Raw genomic sequence first — 27,617 nt, 5'->3', positions numbered from 1 at the left:
TTTCACAGCGTTCGAATAATATATTATCTATAAAAAAACGACTGTATTTATAATTTAATCGCAATGAGGACGCATTTTTTTCTACGTCAGTCAGTCTTTAGTTATAACTTATAAGCATTTATCGCTGGTTATTATGTTATATTATTATGTTTTTGGGCGCTTAAGCCTGTATTGTAAATATATAAATAATTTTTTTCGCGTTAGTACCAACTAAAAATATTAAACGTTTAACTCGTTGCATAGCATATTATATTAGCCAATATCACTAGATCAATTTTCATCGCACAATCTCTTTGTTCAAAAACTAAATAATATTTTTGAGAAATCTTTATTTAAAGGTCGAGAAATCTCTGTTTTTTAATTAAAATAATTCACGAGTATCCCACGAACCTAAGATGTTTACAATTTAAAAAAATATACCCGTTTTATTAAATATCGCCAATGCACAAGAACTCTTAGTTCGTCATAAAAATTCCTATCGAATAATATTAAATCTTTTGCAGCGTAACGACGAATTCCATCGACAATAATATTAAATATATTATATTTGATAAAATATATTATTTTTTCGAGATTTTTTATTATCCTCTATTTAAATGTATTCGGTGCCGAGAGGAGAAGATATTGTTTTTACATTAAAGTGCTTACATTTGTTGTTTTTTTGTGTCTGAACTAAAATCTTGTAAACCGCCTAAACGGTTTCTTCGTGTAGCAGCTCTATAGATCAATATTTGTACCTTAAAGGTGCTGTGTTGGGCCGAAAATTTGAAAAGTTCACCACTTCTCTTTTAAAACCGACGAAAAAACCCAAAAAATTACAAATTTATCAACTTGAAAATTAGGCTGAAGCTAAAGTAGGGCCATACACAAAATATAATACATAAGATTTAAGAAATACCCGAATAAAATGGGAAAATTACACTTTGGCCGTTGTAAGTTTCTAGTTTTCTTTGTGTGTGTGAATTATAAACAGTCAACTGGTATCTGAAAAATAGTTCCACTGTGTTCATTTGATTATTATAGATGTGCGATCAACCCTAATCGTATCCATCCTAATAGTAAAAATACAATTACAAGCAAATCATTGACAATACAACGCCTTTGATGGATCATTTGTACTTCTATCCACAGATTTGTATCAAAGCGTTTACTTGTTAAGTGATTTTATCCATTTTAGTTATTATAATTTCTAAAGACATAATATAACACACCCATCCCCAAAAAGGTCCGTTTTTACTATGCCCCATCCTATTGTACTGGCTTTTAACATGGATATGATATTGGGCTGGATACAAGAATTTGCATGTTGCCATTTTCGCGTTACACTTTCAGTTAGAGATAAGAGATGAGAGATAAGTGATAAATTATAATAGATAAGTGACAAGAGATAAATTATACGTGATAAGTGACAAGTAATAATTGATAAGATATAAGTGATAAGAGATAATATATCCATAATTCATTGTTTTTCAAATTCATTGTTTTTTGAGTGGTGAAAACAACTAGGTTTTATTTGTATTGAATCTCATATTGGCACAACTACATGTCAAACGATAATTTCTAAATGTATTTAATTAGATCATTCCTCACAATCATGCCACTGAAACTCACTTCCATCGATCATTGCTGGACTTAGTGCGGTTTTTTTTTTAAATAAAAGCTACCATAATTCGGACAAGCTGAATTGGAGTGAAATAGACCATAATTTCGCTGGAGGTCAGCACAGCTGCAGCTTGTACATAAGTTCCAAAGAGTATATGGTATGAATTTCGATAACCTTATTCTAAATTATTCAAAAAAAAAAAAAATAGTGGATTCAAACGGATACAAGGCGTGTGTAAAATATGGTCGCCAAAGTGTGAACAATATTAGACAAACATAAAACGAAAATGACATTTATGAAAATTGATAAGGGTATAACTCGCCTCGTTGACAAAACCGTGTCGGCGGTATGGTGGAATTCGGGTCTAAGTGCTTGATTTCCCCGAGGAGGCTTCACCGTTAGTCGCTTCCAAGTTCCAACACGTTGTCAATCCGTTTCTTTGGCATGGCCATAATATTGGAACAGAGCTGACACGGATAATTTGTCAAACGGTTATGAAAAGTCAACGAATAAACAGCTAATACCGTTATGTACATGACGCTTCATTACGGATAAGACGCTGGTTTTCTCTTAAAAATAATTACAATTTCAAACTTAAACAGCCGGTTTCACCAACATGTGTTAAGAATTTAACTTATTGTTAATTATATTTAACAACTAGTTAGTGAAAATTGGATTTCATCGACATTTGTTAGCCTTAACACATTGTTAAAACGATTGTTGAATTAATCATCCGAAATCGGCTTGTTAAAAAGTTAATCGGCATGTTAAAATGTATTGTAGTACTCATATATAGTATTTCTATTAATATAGTACAGAAATTGTTGCATGATAGGTTCAAATATCATAATTTATTGTACTATGTAATTTAGATAATATTATTATGTCTTGCCTTGTCTTGAGTATAGCAATGACAATAATTCTTATCACTACCTACTTTTTTTTAGGACTTAATTATTTTAATGACCTTGATGACAATCTACTTTTAGAAAGATATAGACTATCTAAACAATGTGTAAAAACATTATATATAAATTATTTATATAAACCGAAACGTTAAAAGAAAGTAAAATAAAATGCCAAATAATAAACTGACAAATTAAATAATACAATCACTTATCAGTTATCACATATCTTAATAACCAATGAGAACGTTGGAGTCGAGGTAACCGCTTTGGTAACCCAACTAACGTTTTGTTTACTTAACAAATAAAATTTAACAATAATAATGTTATGGTGAAACTTATTTCTTTTAACTAGATGTTAAATTTAAATGAATTGCCACCTAACATTGGGTTAAGAGTGTATTTAACAATGTTTAGTGAAACCGGCTGTAAAACTATTTATTCAAAACCGGTTATCGACCAGTCAAAATATTCAGCAAAACATTCTTAATTTATAAGTACAATTAAATATATGATAAACGTTTCCGTTTAAATTTCAAAATGTCTGCAGGTAGTAAAATGTGTTAAAAAAATTTAATTTTAATGTTACTAAACAAATTTCGTTTGTCTTCTATTTTTTTTTTTATACTTGTTTTCACCTGAGTTATGTTAACTGTTTCTTTTTCTATTAAAGCACCTCAGATTCGAACGAAAAAAATTTAAGACTTAAAAGACTTTACACTTCGTCAAGAAACCATCTCATGATGGCAGCGTTGGGCCTTCATGGCCCGTTAAGCTACACGATGATGAAAATACTTTACACTTTAGTGTACATATATAAATATTTTACTTATCATATACTTTAGGGCAGAAAGGAGTGAGAGACACTAGCGGGAAAGAAGGAGACCAACAACTCAGCCCGGAAATTAAAGGAAAACTCGATGGTACAGAACGGCATAGGGGATTTATATATTTCTCACAATCATGTACTAACGTACATTTCTGGGCGTACGAATTAAACCGCACTTATCGTTTTCTCACACGACCGGGTTCAGAATTCAGACTGCATGTATATGGTGAAAACAAAAATCTTCATCCTGTTTTAAGGAAATAACACCGTAAGCTATCTCATGCCAGGCTTCCCTTTGGGGATTTAACGGCTACCGTTGGCGATTTCAATCGTTGTTCGGACGCGACAACAACTCATCCGAGAGAACTCTTCTAGCCCAAACATGGCGCGTAAACCCTATAAATCACTATTATTGACGCCCGATTGAATTCGTCCTCGATAGTATTTGCCCGTTTCGTGAGACTTGTTTGTTTACTTCCCGCATTTAACTTAGAATACCTCTTGATTCCGCACAATATGATGGCAAGCAAACAGATCTATAACGCCGGAAGGCTTACGGCCTAATAAATCGTTTTGTCACCAACTATACAATAAATATAACCCGACGGCGGTGGAATGAAATTTGGCCAATGCAATTTAATCGAGACCATTAAACAAAATCACTGTGACCCACTGAACTCAATACAATATATATGGAACGCGTATTGCCTACAGGAGGCTGCCATTTTGTGAACGGTTATTGTTTTGTCAATGATATTTATCGTTTTATCATGTATATGTTTTATCGCTGAGGTCCATTCTAAAAATTTGTCCGAAACGTAACGCTGGATGTCACACTCTGACGTCACACTCGGTGGAGCAGAGGAAGGAGGGCGGAGTAAGAGATAAAAATAGAGAAAATGGATAAGAAATAAAAGATTAGAGATAAGATATTAGGGACGCTAGATTAGAGATAAAAATAGAGATAATAGATAAGATATTAGAGATACTAGATTACAGATAAAAATAGAGATGAAAGATAAGAGATTAAAGTTATGAGATTAGGGATTAGAGATAAGACAAGTACCAAAAAGTTCCAGGGTCGAATATAAAGACATTAGCTATTTTTCTGTGATTTATCAAATACATGAAGGTCTTATCCAAGGTTATTATATCTAATAACTTTGGATGTTATCATCTGTTAACCTAACATTTTAATATGTATCAAAAGTAACGTATCAATTTTACTTTCCATGAAATCGGTACACAAAATGGCTGCCTCCGGTCTGAATACGCGTTCCATGTAATGAATTTAGTGCTGTGGCCACATTGTTTTAGTCTTATACACTCCACGGTGAGATGACCCAAACGATGGACAGGTCGGTGAAAAATAATCGAGAGTTGCAGTTTGGGTGTGAGGCTGAGAAGGTCTTCGAAACAACTTGGTCGCCGTTGAAAGTATGTAATTTATGCAAAATCGAGAATCACATGCGGTTTAGTATTTTTGGAAAATATGTACCAAATGTTGTTCTGCTCCTTGCGAAAATTAAAACAAAAATTGTATGAAGTAGTTCACATAAACGTACATCGCAGTTTGTTGAAAATGGGTAAGTCGTGTGGTCTTTTAAATCTATCGTTTAGCAAGCCGTATACTTCTTATTTTTGTTATATGTCTCCCAAGAGACCGTATGTTTTTTGCACAGCTATCTGCGCAACACCAGGCGAACCTTAACGTACACGTCTTATATTTCACTGTTTCAACAGAAAAGCCATTTTTTAAATCACTGATTAATTTCTGTCTATTCATAGAACTTCAGAGTTTAGAAATATTGATTTGTTGTTGATAACAATATTATATTATTTAAGATTTACTACATTTTCTGTTTCTCACTATTTTTCCATCGCTTTTTCGCACCACTGTACTTTCAATGTGAATTGCTATTAGTTATTTTTTTTTATTAAATTATATCTATTGGAGTATTCTATCAACGCCACGTACTAAAAAGACATCCATTGAAAGTGCAATCAACATTCCTAGAAGTCCTCTTCATTGATCTGGTTACATTATTCTAGGACAGTCCTGCAGGAAAATCTTAAGAATTAAACACTTAATTGATATCCTAAACTTGTGAGATATTTCTCTGACATCCCTCAGAGAAGTGACACCTCTATTATTCTAAGCTTTTTAGATCATACAAGAGATGCAAGCTTTGGGGTAAATTGTTCTAATTTAGCATTTAGAAATGGTATTAGAGGGTGATGTCTGGTCGTCTACTAAGAAAAAGATAAATTGTGTATCGTATAAGACGGATGGAGCCACTCAGTCCCTAATCTCTAGGCGGGATTACATTTACAGAGCAAAGGGTAGGACGTCACCGCTATATATTGTGTATACTCATGTGTGAGAGCAATAATTATTATGGGCATGTTCTTTGTTGTTTCATGTCAAATTAGCTGAGCCGGATACCGAATTCGGAGTTTTGACACAACGAATGTGACAGGGTTCATTGGATGAACGTCGTGGATAATAATCTACGAATAGTGATCTAATTATTGTTGTCGTTTATCCCCTAGAGATCATCGATCGTGGTCGTCCCTCTGTTCTAGAGGATGCTTCAGGCAACCGTGGCGTGGCGGGGATGTGGCATTTGTGGGTTTACTTATTGTAACCGGATTACAGGCAGTCATATGTTTGAAATGGTCAAGTCGCGACTTATCACCGTTAACATCCAGGGTGACAGGACCCGTGTGATCCCGGTTTAGGTCAGAGCCGGGATAATGAAATGCAACTACAACGGGCAGAGAATGTTTCCACACAGGTGGTGGGTCTTGCTCGAGTCCAAAACACGGCTTACAAACTTTTGTACAAGTTTTTCTCTTATTTGACACTCGAGTTCGTCTGAGAATTTTTCATAAAACTTTTCAAACACAAATCCGAGTGCTATTATGCGAAAATTAATTTAAAGTCCGCACGCGTCGTCGAAGCACTAACTAGTTGGGTTGCACGACGTATCGATTAATTTTAATAAACCACAGATGAAATTGTTCGGACTTAAATTAGTTTAATCGTGCACTGATTGACGGGTAATTTATTAAAAGTTGACGAAAGAGCAAATGCCGCCTAATTTTAGGGAAAACCCCGTATTCGACTATTGTAGCTTACTCAAAATCGATTTTAATAATTGACGCGCTAATAAAATCTCTATTTAAAGTCTCTGAACGTATCATTTGACTTGATTAATTTTAATTCAATTTGATGTTTTGAAATTGAATTAAGTTACCGTCCGCTTCTGGTGGATAAACACAAACACAATAATAAATATTGGAGGTATTAGGATTTAGGGTTCATTTATACTCTGACAGCACAAAGGCTCTCACAGGAAGATTAACTGTTAATTGAAGTTCCTTTTAAGTTCTTTGTACGGTATTTGACCACCTATTGACTTACCGTTAGATATACAATTAGGGTCCATGCTGGAACCTCAAGAACTACTCCAGAATGATGTATTAAATAAAATTAATAGTTCGGTCAATGTTAGTCGTCTAATTAATCATAAAATAGTTTTTATCTTTTAGTCTTTGACGGTTAGCTACCCGTAAAGGTCTTTGTGTTTTTATTACAAAGATGTACTAATTGATCAATTATCCTTGGTCATCCATGCTTCGTTCCGGTAGGGTTGTTGCTGTCTGAAAAGATTAACTGCACTAGGAGTACAAGTAAAGCCACTTTACATTCCGTTTGTGTCTAACTTTAGGCAAAGAAACAAGTAAAACCCATCAATCAATAAAGTTATCAAAAAGTCTAAAACTCTAGTAGATTGATCGATTATTATCAACCGACAACAATTATTAATACTATTATATTTACTTTTAATTTATAATGACGTCAAAATGTGTGCAGAAGTAAATTTATGGGTTCATATTATCGCTAATGGACGAATCAAGACCGATCTTATACCAATGCCCTCGTCACGGGTCCTAGCTGTTAATAAATCACCTTATAAATTTGAACAAATATAAATGTTTGCAACGTTAAACGATGATTTCGAATGTTTGAGTCGACAAAAGTTTTCACACAGACTACACCCTTGGCAGGTAATTGGCGTGTGGTGTCCGTCTAAGAAGTTGAACGTCTGAAGAGTGGTTAACGTGGTAATATATTATGGCGACAGAATTTTTTCAACCCGACGGCTGCGGATACGTCGCTGCAGTTTGACCATAAAATAAATGGTCTAAGTTTTAGCGGTTTCGAATACTTTTTACTCGTCTCTCCGTCTAAACTTTTATAGTTTATTCGACGCATACCGAACGGCCCGAGGCGGCTTTTCAGCGACTCGGCTGTGTCTGTGTTTGTTTTTAAGTAGAAAGCGAATGAAAATACCGTTCTCGGTGAAGCTACCGCGGTCAGTGAGCTTAAGCGGTCAATAATTACAGTCCGTTGACCGGGGACTGTCCGTTGGGATCACGAAGGATCCGTCAGAGTGACCAAATCGTGATGGGGGTGAATGCGGTAGCTAAATTAAAACTGCATGCCCTTAATTTGCTTTCTGGCCCCTTCTCTCTCTCTCTCTCTCTGTATATACATCTACGGTCGAGTGCAAGCACTCGCAGACTGTTGTTTCCGTTGGAAATCCCTCAAACAGCAGCCTCTGGCGTAATGAGCATCTTAATTCAACGGGAAATCCCATTAGAGCCCATTAAATTTGCCGGCTCTCGAGCAGAGCGCACTTTACCGTCGACCCGAGGGTATTAATTTGCCATTTAAATCGTCCGGTATTTTTCACCGACTGTAAACGTCAGTCCTGGAAATCCCGTGAGTAGCCCCGCGTTGACGATCCGTAAAATATATTTATATATATATAATACATTACACATACACATACGGCCAGACTCGAGCAAACATTCGCGGGAGAGCCGGTGAAAAATGGCACCCGTCAAACGGTAATAGCGTGCACGTCAGTCTCGCAGAGCAACATACACATGAACTAATACCGTCGCCATAATTTAATAATATGACGTGATGCTGTATGCACTCACGCTCGTCGCCCTATCCTCAGGTCGTGGGGAAGATTAAATCTGAAACCCATAGCACTATTTTAACAAAGTTTCTTCGCATCGGCTACCAGAGAACTACAGATGATAAAACCGAATGTTGCACTCAATATTATGAAAGTAATGTAATTGCTGAAAGTGTAAACAAACCAAAACCCCCTCCGAATCAGAGTAACCACTATGGTAGGAAAATTACAATTCTTTGTAAGATATTATTGTTTCAGAACTGAGCATCACTGAATTTATGGATTGTTATCACCGATATATCTTATAAAAATATTCGATAACAATAATATTACAGTAAAATTGTCTGTACACTAATTGTATTTCTTGTATGTAGCCACGCTAAGTTGAGTAGGGATTCAGTTATTAGTAATTGAGCAAAATGCGCTATTTGGTTTTATCTAAACTGTGTTAGAAAATTGCTAATATCACAAATGTAGATCTTAACCCGAATTTGTAGATGTAGGAAGGGAAGAACAAATTGTGTAGAATAGGGTCCGACTAAGAACCCCACAGTCAAGAATCGCCTCACACAGAAGAACCGTGATCGAGAAGCAAAGTTGCAACCAGAGGCGGATACAAGATACCAAACTTCGATACATCCATAAATCATAATGAACCTACAATAGTAAATCTTGATACGACTTGATTTATATGTACACATTTCATTTGTAAATAGAATATAATATATTAATAATACTCTTCTTCGATTCTCTTGGAAACATTTTTAAATCCTTAAGTGATTTAATGTTATGTTCATTAAAATCACTAAATTTCTGGGATTTCTAAAATTGAACCTAACCTAACCTCTCGCACACGTGGACTCAAATTTAGGTACTGGCGAACCGATAATTATAAAATATAAAAGCATAGCTATAAATTCTACTTAGATCGCACTCGATAGAAAGACATGCAATAGGGACGTATGGTAATTTTACATTAGATGCTAATGCGTGCTAAGTGGTTTTTATTAGAGTTTAAAAGGGAAATTTATCGTTAACAGTTAGATTTAGAGGTAAACTCATTTAATTACAATTATTCCTAAAGCTTTGAATGCTTAAAATAAAAACAATTTTCATAACCCTTATTTGGTCGCAGGGTCTAATAGACCCGTTTGATTGAGACTCTATAATAGGCTCATTTGATAGGTGCATCAAATATGAGGATTGCTTAGAGACGCGAAACTACACTAATGTAAACGTAATCTGAACCGTGTTCTATGGAAAAATGTGTTCACCTTTTGCTAATAATTTTGATTTTATACACGAGACAAGTGTAGGTTTAGTTAAAAAACAAAACATGCACCTGTCCCCACCGAGAGAGCAGGTGGTCGGTGCTGATAATGATGTTTGGCAAGTAAAGGAAACACAAATGGAACGCCATCGTGTTTGCTGGTGTTAGAATAACGCGTTCTAACGTATCCGTCACCGGAGACCCACTTATGAGTTTGGTCTGCTAAACTTTGAGGGTTTCCTGAGTGAGCTCTTGCGTTATTACAAGTCGTCAAGTGTGCGCCGCCCGTGGTTATCCTAGACATGATTGGTGTACAAACACAACGGCGTTCGACTATAAGTAATTGGGCAAACCGCGGTAACGTGGTAAGGTATAAGAGGAGGTATAATATATCCTTCTGAGCCGATTCCTTCATGTAGCAAGTCCGTAGATCGAAAATCTTACTTGAAACGCAACTTAATTGAGCGAAGAATTTTAAAAGTTCACCTCTTTCCTTTGAGAAAAATCGAGAAAAATGTCTCAACAGATGATGTGATTAATTTTTGACATGTTGTGAAAAAATTACCAATTTTGGCGGTACTTCTGTATTTGTCATAAGACGGACTAAAATCTATTTCAATACAATTTTGTAATATATTCATCAGCCGATTTCACCGACATTTGTAAAGGATTTAACTTATTGTTGATTATATTTAACAACTAGTTAGTAATATTGGGTTTCGTCGAGATTTGTTAGCCTTAACACGTTGTTAAAACGATTGTTAAGTTAATCGGCCAAATCAGCTTGTTAAAAAGTTAATTGGCATGTTTAAATGCCTTAGATAGAGTTATACATTACAAATTGATATTTGATAATAAAATAATAATATTATCACTTATCACTTATCACATTTCCTGATAACCAATGAGAACGTTGGAATCGAGGTAACCGCTTTAGTAACCCAACTAACATTTTGTTACCTCAACAAATAGTATTTAAAAATACTATTGTTATGATGAAACTTACTTAATTCGACCAGGTGTTTAATTTAAATGAATTGTTAGCTAACATTATGTTAATAGTGTATTTAATAATAATAGTTGGTGAAACCGGCTGAATAATATCTATCGACCACTTGGTATCAGTGATTCTTATCAGTTTACTTTATTATTATTTTAAATAGTGTAAACAATAATTTGGCCCTGCCACATACGGTTTAAACCGATCGAAAATCTATTGTTTCACTATGAAGTGTACTATCTGGTTTTATACTATGATCTGTGATATTGTTATAGGTAGAAGACGTTCTACTCGGCGCGGTATACGTTTTCGGCTTGATTGAAAGCAATAAATACTTACCTAATGTGGAACAAGATGGCCGACAACAGTGTTATTGTCGTGTACTATATTGATCCGGCGCATAAACATCACAGCTGCCGTGTTTATTAGTAGTTTTGACAGTTTTTTCAGTAAACAGTAAACTCTGTCGCAGAGACGTTACTATTATTATGGGGCCAACCGAGCTCCGGGGACACATTCGGGGTCGAAAAGAGGGGTAAGGGAAAATAACACATATGTTGCTGGTGTTTTTTTATAGTGGCGTTCGCGAAAACGGCTGATGTTTTATTTTATTACACGGTATGACTATAATTTATAGTGTTTTCAGGGTCTGCAACCGATTGCAATTGTGTGTACTACAACACTAGGTACCTACTCGTTTCGTTTTATCGCAATTTTGTTTTTTTAGTAAAAACGACACATAAATTGCCCTTTTAGAATATTTCAATTGTGGAGGGGAATCGTCTACAAACGCTTAAGCCTTTGTAGTATATGCATATAATATTATGTTAATTAAGGTTATTAGAACGGCTGATACTCTGATATTTGCGTTGACTGTGTATTAAATTACATTATAATAAAAAAAATTATTATTGTGGGCGCCATTTATACCTAACGTCGTTGCAGCCGGTTTTACCCAACTATATTATTAAATACACTCTTAACGTAATGTTTGTTAACAATTCATTTAAATTTAACATCTGGTTGAATTAAGTAAGTTTCACCACGACATTGTTATTATTAAATTTTATTTGTAAAGTTAACAAAGTGTTAGTTGTGTTACCAAAGCGGTTACCTTGATTCCAACGTTCTCATTGGTTATCACGAAATGTGATAACAGATAAGTGATAATATTATAATTTTATAATCAAATCTCAATTACTAATGAATAATTCGATCTATGGCATTTTAACATGCCAATTGACTTTTTAACCAGCTGATTTTGGCTGATTAACTTAACAATATTGTTTTAACAACGTGTTAAGGCTAACAAATCTCGACGAAACTCGATTTTCACTAACTTATTGTTAAATATAATTAACAACAGGTTAAATCCTTAACAAATGTTGGTGAAATTGGCCGATATTGTTTTAACGTTAACGAAGTCGGTGCCCAAATGTTCTCGGCCAATGTTTGCACACAAAACAGTACAACAAAATACAATATTGGCCGTACACATATCGCCTTGTATGCATACAACGGAACGCTGAATAAACTTAACATGAATATTATATTATTTAATAAATCTTAAGACAAAGCCACGCTTGGTAGAGCATGAGAATTTCGGCTAACGTGTCTTTGCGAATGACTGGAATGAACAATATTGATTTTATGTTCATTCGCATCGGTGTAATACAGGCTGACACTCATGTTCTAGGAAAATATGAATATTTTTAAAAATTATTTGTTTTTCCTAAAATACTTGGGTAGGTACATCTCAGATTTTAACAAACGTTGTACGTGATTCAGATTGAAGTGTTAATAGACAACAACAAAGTATGACTGAAGCCAAATTCAAGCTAATGCAATCAGGCAAAATATTATGTCCTATGTTTAAAGCCCAGAGAAAAAGAAAAGAAAACATTTCAGAATAATTATATAATTCATTTTAAAATAATAAAATAAGACGTTTATTTCAATATTTAAAAATAATAGAATGTAAGTTTAGGCATATTAAGAAGTGTAAAAATTAAAAACATTTTGTATTTTTTAAATATTCCCTAAATGTATTTTGACACATTTTAGAAAAAGCGTAATTAATTGGCATGTTAAAACGTATTGTAGTACTTAAATATAATATTTATATTATTATAGTTCAGAAATTGTTTTATAATGTTTGTTAACTGAGTATACTAGCAATATACAATAATAATTTACACATTTAATGAGGAACTTTTTTATATTGAGTATTTAGAGAACATTAGAAAAGACAACTTCGATAACCCTTTATCAGGTAAGCAGAAGTTATTTTATGTAGGTAGATTAGGTAAAAAGGAATGGCACATACCTGCATTTTAGGTTCAAAAAACATAATTATTGTATTTTGTAATTTAGATAATATTATTATGTCTTTCCTGTCCTGAGTGACAACGGAAAAAATTCTTATCACTACCTACTATTTTTAGACCTTTAAAATAGGATAAATTATTTTAATGACCTTGATGACAAACTATTTTTAGAAAGGTATAGACTATGTAAACAATGTGTAAAAACATTATATATAAATTATTTATATAAGCCGAAACGTTAAAAGAAAGTAAAATTAAATGCCAAATAATAACTAACTGACAAATTAAATAACGCAATTATTTATCAGTTATCACATATCTTAATTACCAATGAAAACGTTGGAATCGAGGTAACCGCTTTGGTAACCCAACTAACGTTTTGTTTACTTAACAAACAGAATTTAACAATCATAATGTTAAGGTGAAAATTATTTCATTTAACTAGTTGTTAAATTTAAACGAATTGTTAACTAACATTGTGTTAAGAGTGTATTTAACAATAGTTGATGAAACCGGCTAAGTATTATCTATCAACCACTTGTTATTTAACCAATTGTTATCAGTGACTCTTATCAGTTTACTGATAGGCACATTTTTCGGCCAAAATAAACCTTGTTATTTTAATTTTATTATGTATTTGTTGCCATTTGTAATTGTTTATGACAAAGTTCATGTATACAAAGCGGTGTAGCGACAAAGTGTTGATATATTATTATTATTATTATTATTAGCCTTGTCGGTGAAAGCCGAAGGATTACTCGTTTGTTTTTAATGCTAAAAGGATGCGGAAAGACGTAGGTATTCCCAAAAGGGGCTATTAACAATTCATGTCGGGTTAATCTGAAAATTGAGCGGCACAGAAAGTCGTTAAGTGCACACGAAACCGTCTTAGGCTTAAGCGAACCCGCCCGTCTGTGGGTTTCGACTTGTAAAGGGTCTTTGGAAATTAAATATTTACCGACAGGCCGAACAGGAGCCGCCTAAGATGTTAACCGATATACAATATGGATTATAAATGTACGGATTTAAAATGTATAAGCCATATGGCGGAATTTGAAATTAGATAAAGCTTTTAAAGTGCGCCTCAGTACCTATAGCGGAGTAAAGGGTAACGTTAATCAATAACAATAATTTGTTGAATATTTATAGCAATGTTTATAAACAAAAAAAAAAAATGACTAAACGACTTGTTGACAAATATACTAAAACCTTAATCACACTTGGATACCAACTGGAGTTGACTACAGTTATATTAAGGTTATAAACAAATATAGATAAATTTGTTTTGGGGTTTTTCTTAGTAACTTTTTCAACTCTTACAGATTTATTGAGATTAGCTGATACGCTTTTCGAGTAATTCGGCGGGGAAAAAACAATACACCACTATTAAACTTTGAGCACGAACACCGCTAAGAGTAATATTATTGTTATTGGGACGAATCGTTTACATTGGGTGGGTCGTTTGTATTCATTTAGATTTTGTAACCTATAACAGTTTGATGGGGTGAGACAGTGTTATTGGTTTCATTCGTCCGTTGTGTTCTTTCATCCGTCGGTCGTTAAAAGTATAATAATTTTCCATAATATTCTCTTTTTAATTCGGACCGTGTTTTATTTAAGGGAAGTAATCATAAAACTGTGCCATAGCAATTTGCATAATATAAACTATCCACCGAGTGTAGAATAGTAAAAAAAAAAAATGCCATAAAAATTGTCCAACAGAAGAAAAAAATTACTGCAGTGAATATTGTACCATGTTATTAATAACGGCCGAGTATTCTGTTTTATGAACTAAAAAAACTAGAATAAAATGTAATTTTATGATGAAAATGGCGCCTCAAACCAATTTGTGTTATGTTTTCCAAACAGGAAACACACAAATAATCATATTATTAGGTGGGGCAATTTTTAGTGCAAATGTTTGATATTGTTATTGATAAAAATTGGACACTGGATTTGCCCATTCAGTTGTTAGCAATTTTAAAAATAAAATCCAACAATAGAAAATAATAAAAACCCATAACGACATGTATATAAAATAATTTATATAATATATATTATATTAAATGAAATTAATAGCGCAATCTATAAATATCAACATTAGTAGTAAGTGTTAATTAACAACAGACAATTATTAACAGTATTGTACTGTAAAGAATCAAGAATTTAACAGTAGAAAGTAAATAGTTTAAAAAAGTTAAGAGTTTCCACACTTGATGCAGATACATGGGCATGTCCTACAATCTATTATCTCTAATCCACTATCTCTATTAATTCACCTCCACAATTCTTCTCCATACTCTTCCATAATGCCTGCATATTGTCGTGTAACAAATTTTCAAAATGACCTTCAGCCATCAAACATATCCATGCGAAAACAAAAATAAGTATTGTGGGATCCAAAATTCAAATTTTGAAATTTTCAATTTTCGGTTAATCTGGATTTACCTCACATCGTTATAATATGCTTATTGTGGTGCCTTTATTATTATTTTTTTTGAGTTTTTAAGATTTATTGTTTAACCAAACCGACCGGCAACAAAAGCGAACGTTTATTCGTTTTGATTCGCTTGAAATTGGCCAGCAATTAATTATTGCCCTCCTCCTTCATCCCACCCCTCCCCTATTTCCCAATCAAACACTCTGGGGAATCATTAATATTACCTTTGGACGTGCACGAGGCCCTACAATGGAAATTCATAACCAAAATAAAATACAAAAACGGCATTGTTGTTTCTCGAATAAATTGTTTCTATAATACACCTAAAGGTTTTGAAGGTGAGTATTGTTTTATACAAAATATCAACGATGGGCAATTTCTCAGACGGGTAAGGAAAGGTTCACTCATTAGAACAAGACCTCGAGACCATGTTATAATATGCGAACATAAATATTCACTAAATAATTGCAATTGTTGTCTGTGTTCGGTTAGGTGAGGTTTTTTATATTTTCCAGAGCTTTATCGACTTTTCAAACTCAAATGGTGATTTATATGTTTAATTAAGTTTTTAAATTAAAAATAATTTGCTGAAAACGTTGACTGGTCGATAAACACTTTTGAAAAATGATATTCTATAGGTAGTGGAAAAAAAACGTTCACCTCTATTGTTTTTCAATTTAATTAAAATAAATACAAGTCTTGTAAATGTTTCGCAACGAAACCCAAGTAAAACGCATAATTAATAAAATGCAGGTATAGTCCATTAGTAATTTTTTAATCAAAGAAACTTCTCGGTCTTAATGAAACAAAAAATGAATGGTGTAAAGCGAACAATGCAAAACACGACAACGTGGTATTTTCTAACAATGGTAATCAAACAAAAATATTAACAACTTATTGCGCTTAAGAAATGGTATTTTTTTCAAATTATTATTTCCATCAATCGATATTCACAATTAAAAAACGTCATAATCACCTCACTGAACAACATTGAGACGCTTTTTAGTACAAAGGCCCAATAAAATTTTTTTTTTTCAGGAGACACAAAAAACCAATTTTTTTAGGTACATTTTTCCTTGGAACGAAAACTTATAATTTTGCCTAATTTATTACCATTTAATGGGTTGATATCTTACCTATTATCTCTAACCACTAATTATCTAACTTCTAATCTCTTATACCTTATCTCTTATCGCTTATCTCTTATCTTTTATCTATAATCTCTTATCCATGTCAAAAATAAGCGTTGCGAAAATCGGTCAGACAAAAAAAAATGGGGAGGGAATTATATTATTATTCTAATTTCTTATCTTTTATCTCTAATCTCTTAAAATTGACGAACTACAAATATTTTTTTTTTAAGGGGGGGGGGGTTTATATTATTATTATTATTCTTATCTCTAATCTCTTATCTATGTCAATATAAAGCGTTGTGTAAAAAAAATGTATAGTCAGTCCAAAAACATAAATATGTTAATAAAAGTTGCATATAGAAAACAATATTTTACTTTGTAAGACTTTTAGCATAGAACACGCTTAAGCCTTGGCCCCCCAGTCCGAAAACGACACTAAATAGCGACACAAAATCGCGGTACTAAAGTAGCATGCCTACTTTAATCGTATAATTACATATAAGATGAGACGTCGTCGTCATGTATAACGTTTGGCCTGAACATTTACTTAAGACTGTAGTGTCATCATAAATCACAAGGAGATTATAGATCAGAAATAATCACTATTCAGTAACCAGCGGGCTGAAGCACGTTCCATTTTTTTTAGCTTTAGCCGTTAGGCTTTAAGTAGATTGTAATTTTTTTTTACAATACAGCTGTTGTACTTTGGTTTATAAAATAACAGTTATTAGGCTCTTATTCTAGTAAGATATCAATTATGTTTACAATACGTTTCGGTATGTACAATATTCTACCACAATATCAAATGAAAATAATAATAAGAATTGAGCCTTTGTTCTAATAAGTGTCTCAATAATTATTGGTGTTTATCGTCTAAATCAAGTCTTCGACAAGCAATTGTAGCAAAAAAGTTGTAGCAGAAAACCGTCTCGTTGTCGTTGTCCGACTTGGGTTTTTATAAACGAACTATATAATTGTTTTATTTGTAAAAACAGACGTCACTATGGTTAACCGTGCAGAACGGTCGGTTTATGTTTAACACATTTTAACACTGTAATATTATATGTACAAAAGAACCACGTCGACGCATATTGTTTGAGTTTGTGTAATGTTTATGAAAGCAACTGGAGGTTTCCGAGTAATACACATTACGGCTAATGTGCAACACAAAAAGTGTGTGTTTTCTTTTGCTCTCCATGAGATGTTTTCAACTCTTATAATGACACGTACGTCAAATAGAGAAATGTCCCTCTCGAAAAACGTTCGAATCGTGTACAGCTATTATACTGTCGTGACGATTTGCATATTTTATCTAACTAATAACTAGGTTTCATATTTAAGTGGTTTTAAAGAGACCTAACGATGTCACACAACGTCTTGAATCTAATTTTTTTTCTCCAAAAGAAATCATAATACATGGATATGTTTTCACCCCTCCCTGATCTATACAATAGTCTTCTCCTAACCTAACATTACCTATTGAATCCAAATTAAAACTAAACCTAACTGATCTCTTGTCAGGAATTATTATCAGATGTTCCTTATCACTATTATCTTATCAGGAGCTGTTAGCAGACATTTTTTCCCCACTTACCTCACTTATCAACCGTCTGTTATCAGCATCTGTAATCAGCTGTTTCTTATCAGAACAATCGTGACCGAGAGTCATATGGTACTATGGTAGTTTTAATGTGACGCAAACAGTAAGACTAAAGTCAGTCTGCCTAGTTAGATGAAAAAAAATTACCGTTCAATATATCGTGGTGATAACAAATCAATGATAACAGTATCTTGAAAACACAAATATACCAATAGAGATAATTGAAGTTACCATTTTTCGCCATCTCTGTGGGAATTAGAATCTTATCACACGTTTATAACTGTTATCACTATTTATTATAATTACAAGTTAAGTTGATAGCACAGAATCACAGATATATATTATTTTACACACACATAAATGCCACAAAAATGGCCGACGTCGACTTCGATTCTTATCACTGGTTAGCAAATCTAATCTGTGATATGTCTCTTAACATTACCAGCTATCCCTTATTACTTCTTATCACTAATCCTTTATCAGCTGTCTCTTATCAGCATCCGTATCAGCTGTTTCTTATCACTATCAGAAAAATATTCACCGAGAGCCTGTGACGCGAAATTTGGAATGTCCCTCAGCGGTAATATAACATATTCATGTTAAAATTACATAATTTATTTTGTATTGACTGTCCAAAGTGTACATGTCACTTTGTGTAAACTCACTCGGACGGTCATGGCAAGCGAAACGTGGGGTTAGATCATAATGAAATGTTACAAGCCTGTAATGTGTTGGTAATTTTAATTCAACGTCACTATAAATCCTTATCTAATCTGCCCCTGTGGTAATTGAACGGGATTTAATTAATTATGTTTTTACGGTTCGAAGCGAGGGTGAATTTTCGTTCTTCCGAGGGCGTGTTTTGTCTTTTCATCTAATATTATCGCACCCCGGCCACATGGCCGCCCCGACGTTTTTAATTTAGCCCGGCAGTATGTACACCGTGTAAAAGTATAACGGGTTTAATTAATGCAAAAGCCGTCGGTGAAATTCGAATTTGAATCGCAGGCTTATCGCACAAGGGATACGCGACAGTGGACACACAAAACGGTATGGCTTAACTGGAAATCCCTGGAACGATCACGGGCGACAAGGGAGATTTACTTTTCCCGTTTGATCCCTAAGGTTTAGGTTAGGTACTGGAAAAAGAACAACGCTATCGCTAAATCTTATGGCTGTTATTGTCTTTCCAAGACACGACAGTTGAGAAAACGTTCTGCTTTGGAATTAATTTACAACGGTGTGACCATAGGCGAAACCAATGCCTAATTCCTTAAGTTCTGCACACACCTATCTTGGCGCAAATAATTCAGAAGTCAGACTTTTCTGACAACTATACTGGAACCTATCGAACGACAGGTGTTAATTAAAACTCACGGCTGACAACCGACCCAAGTAAACACACATTTCTTGACAATGAGACATTTACCAAAAGCCACTGTCAAACGCAGTGTCTAGCAGCGCTGGCTTTTTAAGTTTACTTGTTTTGGAAAAGCAAAAAAAAAGACCTATTTTCTATCTGAACTTTTGATAACTTGGAAAATGAACTGCTGTTTTTTTTGTCATTAAAGTTAACAACAAAAGTTTTGATACGATAAAATAAAAAAAGATTTCTCGAGTTTTGCCAAAAAGTTGCTTGAAGCCTAAGAGCACATTTTAACAAACAAGCCGTGTGGCGTTCTACCATATACAAATGTAAGTAATGGCAACGTGCGCAAAACAAGTTTTCAACTAAACCCACCAACGGCTTCGGTGTTATCATTGTAATAACGTGTACACGGTTTTAATTACTTACTATAAGTATAATACCTTAGGTACATATTATACCCCTCAACATTAATGTACTGTGTTGTTACAGCGCTGTACACTTTGTAAATAATTAAAGGCCGTCCACAGCAGATATGCAAATTATACAGCAAAATTTTCCCTTTAATAATTTCAACTCTCTTCCTGTTGGTGTTTTTAATTTACTACATTAACGGTGTTTTATATATTATTAAACTTATACAGAGAACCCGGTCGACCTATTAGAAGTTTTACGGGCTCATCTCAAGAATTCAAGACAAGACTGTCTTCGTTCGACCTAACTAATGGACGGTTTTTGGACGGTGAAACACCGAGATAAAAACCAATTAAAATGTGCTTTTCACAAACAGATACATCATAATATTATTATCGAAACAATCGACGGTATAATTCCCGTTACCTTTGCCTGTGTTTTTATCTACACAGTGCAGATGGGTGATTTATCATCTAAGAAGTGTCCAAAACGAGTTACCGCTGTGTATGTGTTATACCAATCTCAAGTTCTAATCAACGCTATCCCCTAAGACTTGACCGTGCTAAATGATTCGGGAAACTTTGTTCTTCAACTTCCACAGGAAAATCGCATTACCGTTTATAAAATAATATATTGGGTTATGAATTATATATTGATTTTAATAAACGCTAAAAATGGTATATACTTGCAAACTCGTCTATGATCGAATTGGACAAAAACCTTGATATGAACTCACCTGCAAAAAAAAAAAATGAAAGGATTAGTTATAACATAAAAAAAACAAAGACATTCTATAATGTTATAAGTGCATTTTTGAGTCTTTTTAACAATAAAATACTCCTAGTATTTTTAATTCTTTTGGTTACAACGAAAAATATTCGAATGTATTTAAAATATATTAATATATCGGATAAAAAATCAAACTTTTGCTTAATACACTTTTTATTGTGTACAAGACAAGTGCTCGATAGCATTTCAAGTGTTTAACCTTCCATCAATCTTTCTGTAAAGTTTGTACTTTCATTGTAATTTCTAGGGACCTTTTTTCTGCGAACCAGCTACATATTAGATTTGCAAGATTAATCTGAAAATAAACCATTCAAGTAGCAATTCTATAGATCAGAACTGGTGCCTGAAAGGTACATCATCATTGGGCTAAATATTTTAGAAAAGTCACCTTTCAGTTTTACAGCTGTTGTAGTTGTCGGACAGCAATGTTAAAACAATATGTACCTTATCTGTTACTTTATAAAATTAAACTAATAAAAAGTGTTATTTCTTAAATTAAATAATTTATGTGGCGCAGTCGGTAGGATTCGAACTTACGCTCCCAAAGGGAATCTGATTTCGATTTTAATTTAATAATAAAGCATTAAATATAATAAAGTAAAGCCTTTTGTTTTTTTTGCCTTCGAGGTGTAACCAAATCTGTTGGAGACGGTGTTAAAACACAACAGAACAGCCGAAAATCGTTTCCGGCTAAAAGCACCGCCGCGAGAACAGATTGTCTATTGTTTGCCTATCAAGAGCTGTGTATACACAACCTTATGGTGGTGCGGAGGCGGGGATTAAGGGTTTTCATATTTCACGGTTGTCGACAGCGAATCTGGACCGGCCCAATGATAAATTAACCATGTTATTTTACATCTCCGGGATCTTAGATCGGTGAAAATTGTGCAGGTAACACATTTACGTGCGAACGCGTGACCGGGGAAGGCCCATTTTGGTTTTAGCACCTCCACTTGTGCGGTTTCAACGCGATAGCTGTAAAATTAAAAAAATTAAAACTCCTATCCTCCTCGAGCCCACCGGCAAACTATAATAATAATATCGTCGTACTCTCTTCATAAATTATAAAGCAGCACCAACGCAGTTCCGGGCAACCAAATATAATAGAAAATGTGGGAAAAAACAACAGCACAAGACGGACGGTGTGAACAAAAATCGATTAAACCCGCATCTGGGTCTTATAATAATAAATTATCAAGTGGGAGCCGTTCAATTTGACATTGAACAAATTTGGCAAAAGGACATGGACCTGCAACTCCGGCTCGAGAGACAAAAATCCGCATTAACGTTCATGTTATGCTCAACTATCAATGGTTTATCTCATTCATAGTTGTGCATCATTCGAGTAAGACTTCATCTAGCCAAAACACATTATTCGAGTAAAAGTTATTAGAATAATTTTCAAAAACGGTTCTTAGTGTCAAAGATAAAAAATATAGTTTTCCAATAGACAATTTGTGATGGTTTACACGAGTATAAGTAGGATAATTAGTGCACTGCTAAATTTGACAAATAAATTGGTGACCTTCGATATGCCAATACAAATTTTACATGAAACTTTTTTCGCTAAATTAATATCACTATTTCACAAGAGAAAAAAAAATGTTGAAAGGCCTAAAAAATTAACAAAGAACGTTTACGGAATGGAGTCAAACATAAACGGTGTACCGCGGTGATTTATTTTTTTCATTTCTTTTGTTTTTATTAATATTTTTTTTTTGTGATTTTAATCCGGCTAAGAGATTTCGGTCGTCCTCTCTGCCGGCCTTTGTGCGACCTTTTCCGGAAATAGAGACCGTATTATTTATTATGTACATATTTTGTTTGTAATTAATATATTTTTTTTCACAGTTTAAACGGCTAGCTTGACGGTAAATTTTTTCCCCTCTGAGTAATCGACACCCCGACTGGCTTTTGTACAGTCACTACCGGACATTTGTAATGCGCTCGGGTGGATTTATCCGATGAAAAGGCAAAAAGAAAAGAAAAAAGAAAAAAAAAGGTCAACCGTTCGGCCGGCAATTAATAATGGTGGGTCGTTTTAGGTTAGGTCTTGTGTAATTATGTAGTTTGTAACCCGCAAACGACGGGCCGTTCCCCTCGCCAAATTGACTTCATTACTTAACGTTCTGCCTATATCTTACTTCATTGTTTGAGACCGTGTCTGGGATTAAATGTTGCCATGAGAAAATCTCACGGATCCTCTGGTAACCGTCAGCAGAAGACGGCGCGCATAACATTAACAGCTATAACTCAAGGCAGAATCCAACCTATACAACACCTCATGTAATACCCGTTATACTTAAGCACACCGGGGACACCCCGAACAACCGCAGAGTCGTTTGCGGTTTGCTGAGACGGCATTCGAAAGCCCGAGGGGACCGAATTCGCACTGGGAATCGTTAACGTGGTTTGTGTTCACAAATAATGGCCGTTACCCAGGAAAAACCCGGTAGAGTCTCGTCCCTGACCTAAAGCTCGGCCTTTTCGCCGATTGTGTTCACTCTGTTTTGATAAAATATAAAAATTGTTTGGATATTCTCTCGAACAAGCACTATACCTCGTCGTTGATGTGAAACCGAGATTTGGAGATTTGTTTGTTTGTCTTGCGGTCACTATAGTGGTTAAACTTATCCTAGACTGCGCGCTTAACTCGGAGTACTCTCGCTTTATCCGGGTTAAGTGTGTTTTATCGTCCCACAAACTACTGTCCCCACTCTTAGTATGACGCTCGAGCCCGGCAAATACTTTTCTATCGACGACCCTCGATCAGGTAACCCATTTGAAGATTATCAGCTTTAAAATATGTCCATCCGTGACATTAGCTTTCACATCGTAAAGTTAGAGTTCAAAGGAAAACGTTCGGAAAACAAATATTTGGTCCAAAATTCAAGATGGCCGACTTGTGGTCAAAAACATGTTGTTTTTTTTTTTAAATGCAAACCATGTATTTTTTGCTTACCAAATAAATGTTCTTATCAAAACTAACAACTTTTGTAGGAAAATTTGTTCGATAAAATCCATAATTTGTGAGTTAAGTCTCTTAAGCTATATTTAGTTTTATTTTAATGCCTATGGTAACCGTGGTATGTGTAGTAACCTTGGTATGTGTGGTAACCGTGGTATGTAAGGCACATAGGGAAAGCTTGACGTAATGTGTGGTACAATGAAATGTATGGTAACCATAGTATGTGTGGTAACCGTGGAAATTATTGTAACCGTAGTATGAGTTCTATCCGTGGTGTGGTAACCATGCTAAGTGTAGTATTTTTCACACACACTAAGGTAAAGTTAACGATAAAGAGGTAAAGTCCACATATTCTACATACCGTGGTTACCACACCATAGACAGAATTTATACCACGATAAGAACAGTTCCCATTTTTAAAAAAAAACATGTTTTTGACCACAAGTTAGCCATCTTGAATTTTGGAACAATTTCTATTTTCGAACGTCCCCCTTTGAAATTTAAAAGTCTGATAAATGACTTTCTGATTGAATTGGCATTTTTCGAGACAATTCGATTAGTATATTAAAATAAGACACCCGGTATACACACAAGTGTATTTTTTTGTTGAAAACGTAAAACTCGTGTCTGGAAATATTTGAGTTGGAAAAACAAGTCCAAAAGTTTACCCGAAGGTAGAAAAAATAATAATTGAAGTTTTCACGAGGGCCCGGGAATTAGGTTAGTTAAGAAAAGATGTTGGGATTTTTTAACTTGTCGAGTCGTCGCTTGTACACAATTATGAGCAGCATTCAAAATCCAATTTCGTTTAGTGACGGCTGAATGTACTTAATCCGGCGGGCGAATTAAATAACAAGTACTGATTTTCCAAGTTTTGAAGTAACACGCCGTTGAAGTTTCTTTTCAAACCCCATCGGTCGGTCGTCGGTTCGTGGGATACACGCAGACTTTTGGACGGTCTTACATAGAATTTGGGCCCCCGTAAATCTACTTGGAATTATAGCACTTGTTGTAAAGGACAGATATAACTTAAACGATTTCAGACAACGTTCATTGTTTCGCGGAAGGTCAGATCAGATCTATTCGGAGATTCGTAAAAATAAACTTTAGTCAAACTCTGCCGTTTGATGGATAAAATTGACAACACAATGTCTTGGCCCACTCTGGCTTTATACTCGGTTTCGGCGTTTCGGCACGCAGAGATGTTTTAAAAAAATATTTTCATCTTGTTTCAATTTTTTTAATTACATTATTGTTCCAAAACTATTGTGTCATTAATCTCCGTAACGAGATGGTCGAATAGGTGTCTACCGCCAAAGGTGCCAACACTGCTAGGCCGCAGAGCTTGTTAAACCAACGAAATTGGAAGACGATATTAGAAGACCGTCGTATGCATCATAACGTCATTATATCAGATATGTAGAACTTACGTTTATAAATAACCGTCTAGCAGACTGTACTGAGAAATTTTCATTTCAAAGGTTTAGCTGTTTTTCCCAACGGTTTAAAACTATATTGATTTTACATGTTGAAGAAAAAAATATTAATAAAATTTACATTTTATAAGGTCGTCGTTTTGCAACGCGGGAAAAGGCTGAACAGCTGCTTTTGTCATTTTTTTAATAACAAAAAACAATATCTACATTATAAAGATTAAGTAATAATATTATATAGTAGTAGTATTGTTTTAATGGCAATGGAAAAAGAAAACGGTACAAATTGTTCTTTTAGAATAAACAAAGTATATATTTTAAATATTTGACGTCTGAGAAATATAGTAATCCTTACAAATAAAACAGCCTTTATTGAAACTGAGTATTTCTTTCGTTTTTAAATATGAACTACTAACGCTCTTTGAATCCAATATGGAATAAACAGCCTACAAATGAAACATTGGCGGACTTAGGGGTGAGCATTTGCACAACTAGAGGAAGTGGAGTAGGGCTAAGGAAGTTCAGACCTGAGTTTCAGTGAAAATTGTACACTTTACTTGGCTGGGTCTTTGCCCGATTGGTTGCTGATATTATTTTGGAGCCTGAACTAGTTTAGAATCTTAAGTCCGCCTATGGTATGAAAATACTATGAAAAAGATGTTGGCCACTGAAATAACACATTTTAAAAGTAGACATGACCCCTGCTGCACGGAAGTACATAGGAACATGGATATGTCTTAGTAGACAAGTATAGGACCCTAGTACTTTTCGGTACTTTCTAATCTCTTACCTCACCTCCAGCATCCAGCTGGACCATATCATAACTATAATCTTTTATCTCCAACCTCTCCTCACCTCCAGTACCCAGCTGGGCTATCTCTTAACTATAACCTATTATCTCTATTTTTTATTTCTAATTTCTTTTTTTTTTTATCCATTGTCTCTAATGTTTAATCTCTTATCCATTTTCTTTATTTTTTTTTAATCTCAAATCCATTGTCTCTATTTTTTTTAATCTCTTATCTAGTATCTCTAATATCTAAACTCTTATCTCTAATCTATTATATCTTTTTTTAATCTTTTATCTCTTTTCTCTTATCTATTGCTCTAATGTTTAATCTTTATCCATTTTCTTTATTTTTTTTCTCTCAAATCCATTATCTCTATTTTCTTTTAATCTCTTATCTTATCCTAATATCGAATCTCTTATCTCTAATCCATTATATATCATTTTTTATCTCTAATCCATTATCTCTATTTTTAACTCTAACCTAGTATCTCTACTATCTTATCTCTAATTTTATATATATGTATATACTCGGTAACGTACAGCGTGATGCACGCACAGGTTTTCCAATAGACGCCCAGCCCAATACCATATCTATGTTAAAACTGCTTACCGAACGTTAGCTAGAGTGTGGCGGCGGTTTCTGAGGAACTTGTGGTACTTCTGCAGGTCGCCTATGCTGCCCTGTTCGGCCTGCATTTTGACCGGAGCGGCTCCGCCACTGCCGCAAGTGTCCGAGCTCGTCGTGCTCGTCACGCTTTTGGTGCGCAAGTTTTTCTTGCGTTTCCGGTCGGCGGTGGACGCGGGAAACTTTAGAGACACCGCCGAAGCGGCCGCCGAGTTGTTGAAAGTGGGCGACGAGCTGTTGGCCGTCTTCCTGACAGTCAGCGAGCACGAGCTACCCGACAGCAGACACTCGTCTTCGGTGGGCGGCAACGTCTGCTGGTCGTCGTCGTCTTCCTCCTCGATGTCGTGCAGCAGCTGCTGTTGTTTGCTACTGTTGCTGTCCGACGACAATAGACGCGTCGACGACTGTTGCTGCTGCTGTTGTTGCTGTTGTTGCTGTTGCTGTTGTCCTTGGCCTTGCTGTTGTCGGCCTGTGCCGGACAGAGACGGAAGGCCCGCGGTGGTGGATCGCAAGGGCTGGTGGACGTTTAACGGCCCGGCCGCCTCCTCGTCGTCGTCGGACGACTCGAGTCGGCCCGGGTCGTCGGACGGCGCACCGCCAGCCGACGCCGCGGCTGCGGCTGCTGCGGTGACCTGTTGGCGGAGGCGTCGACGGCGGCGGCGGCGGCAGCTAGGGCAGCAGCAGCACCACCACCAGCTGCACTTGCTCGACGCGCCCCCCACGCCGCCGGCTCCGGATCTGCCTGTCCGTGTTTTGCGATCACTGGCCGCACGACCGCAAGTACCGCCGCCGCTCCGTCAGCAGCAGCAACCCGATCCCGGGCGACGGCCCCCGCGGCGACCCAACGAGACGCCCAACGGTTCCGGTCGTCTGCTCGTCGTCCGTCCGCCTTTAACGGCCATCGACTGTCGTCCGGTCACAGTCAGCCGTCGCCATTTTGTAATCGTTCAATCTGCACACTAACACAATAATAAACCATTCATGAACATGGTATGCGGTAACCACACACAGTTAACGCATACCGGGTTACCAATTTTGAACGCACGTCACATTGCAACTGTTTATAGGCCATCTGAGTGGGGTAGATTTTCATTTTGAAAACAACATTTAAGTAAAATTTTTAAGCGT

The 27,617-nt window shown here is 35.2% G+C and overlaps 1 protein-coding gene across 1 annotated transcript in view; it reads right to left on the bottom strand.

Annotated features, from left to right (window-relative positions):
* LOC126842641 (cAMP-specific 3',5'-cyclic phosphodiesterase) overlaps positions 1 to 27,005 on the bottom strand; it is a 255,397-nt gene extending 228,392 nt beyond the window's left edge. Inside the window, exon 1 of the mRNA XM_050579690.1 lies at positions 26,475 to 27,005. Coding sequence (XP_050435647.1) covers positions 26,475 to 26,560 — 86 coding nt within the window. The 5' untranslated portion in view covers positions 26,561 to 27,005. The remainder of the gene's footprint in view (positions 1 to 26,474) is intronic.
* Between the last annotated feature and the right edge of the window lie 612 nt (positions 27,006 to 27,617).

This window comes from Adelges cooleyi, unplaced genomic scaffold (genome assembly GCF_023614345.1).
Source record: "Adelges cooleyi isolate 19-005CV unplaced genomic scaffold, UGA_ACOO_1.1 ACOO_flye_CR_arks_rails_tigmint_CR_PRNA_574, whole genome shotgun sequence".
In the NCBI taxonomy this organism is placed as follows: domain Eukaryota; kingdom Metazoa; phylum Arthropoda; class Insecta; order Hemiptera; family Adelgidae; genus Adelges; species Adelges cooleyi.
This window is presented reverse-complemented; position numbering and strand designations above follow the sequence as displayed.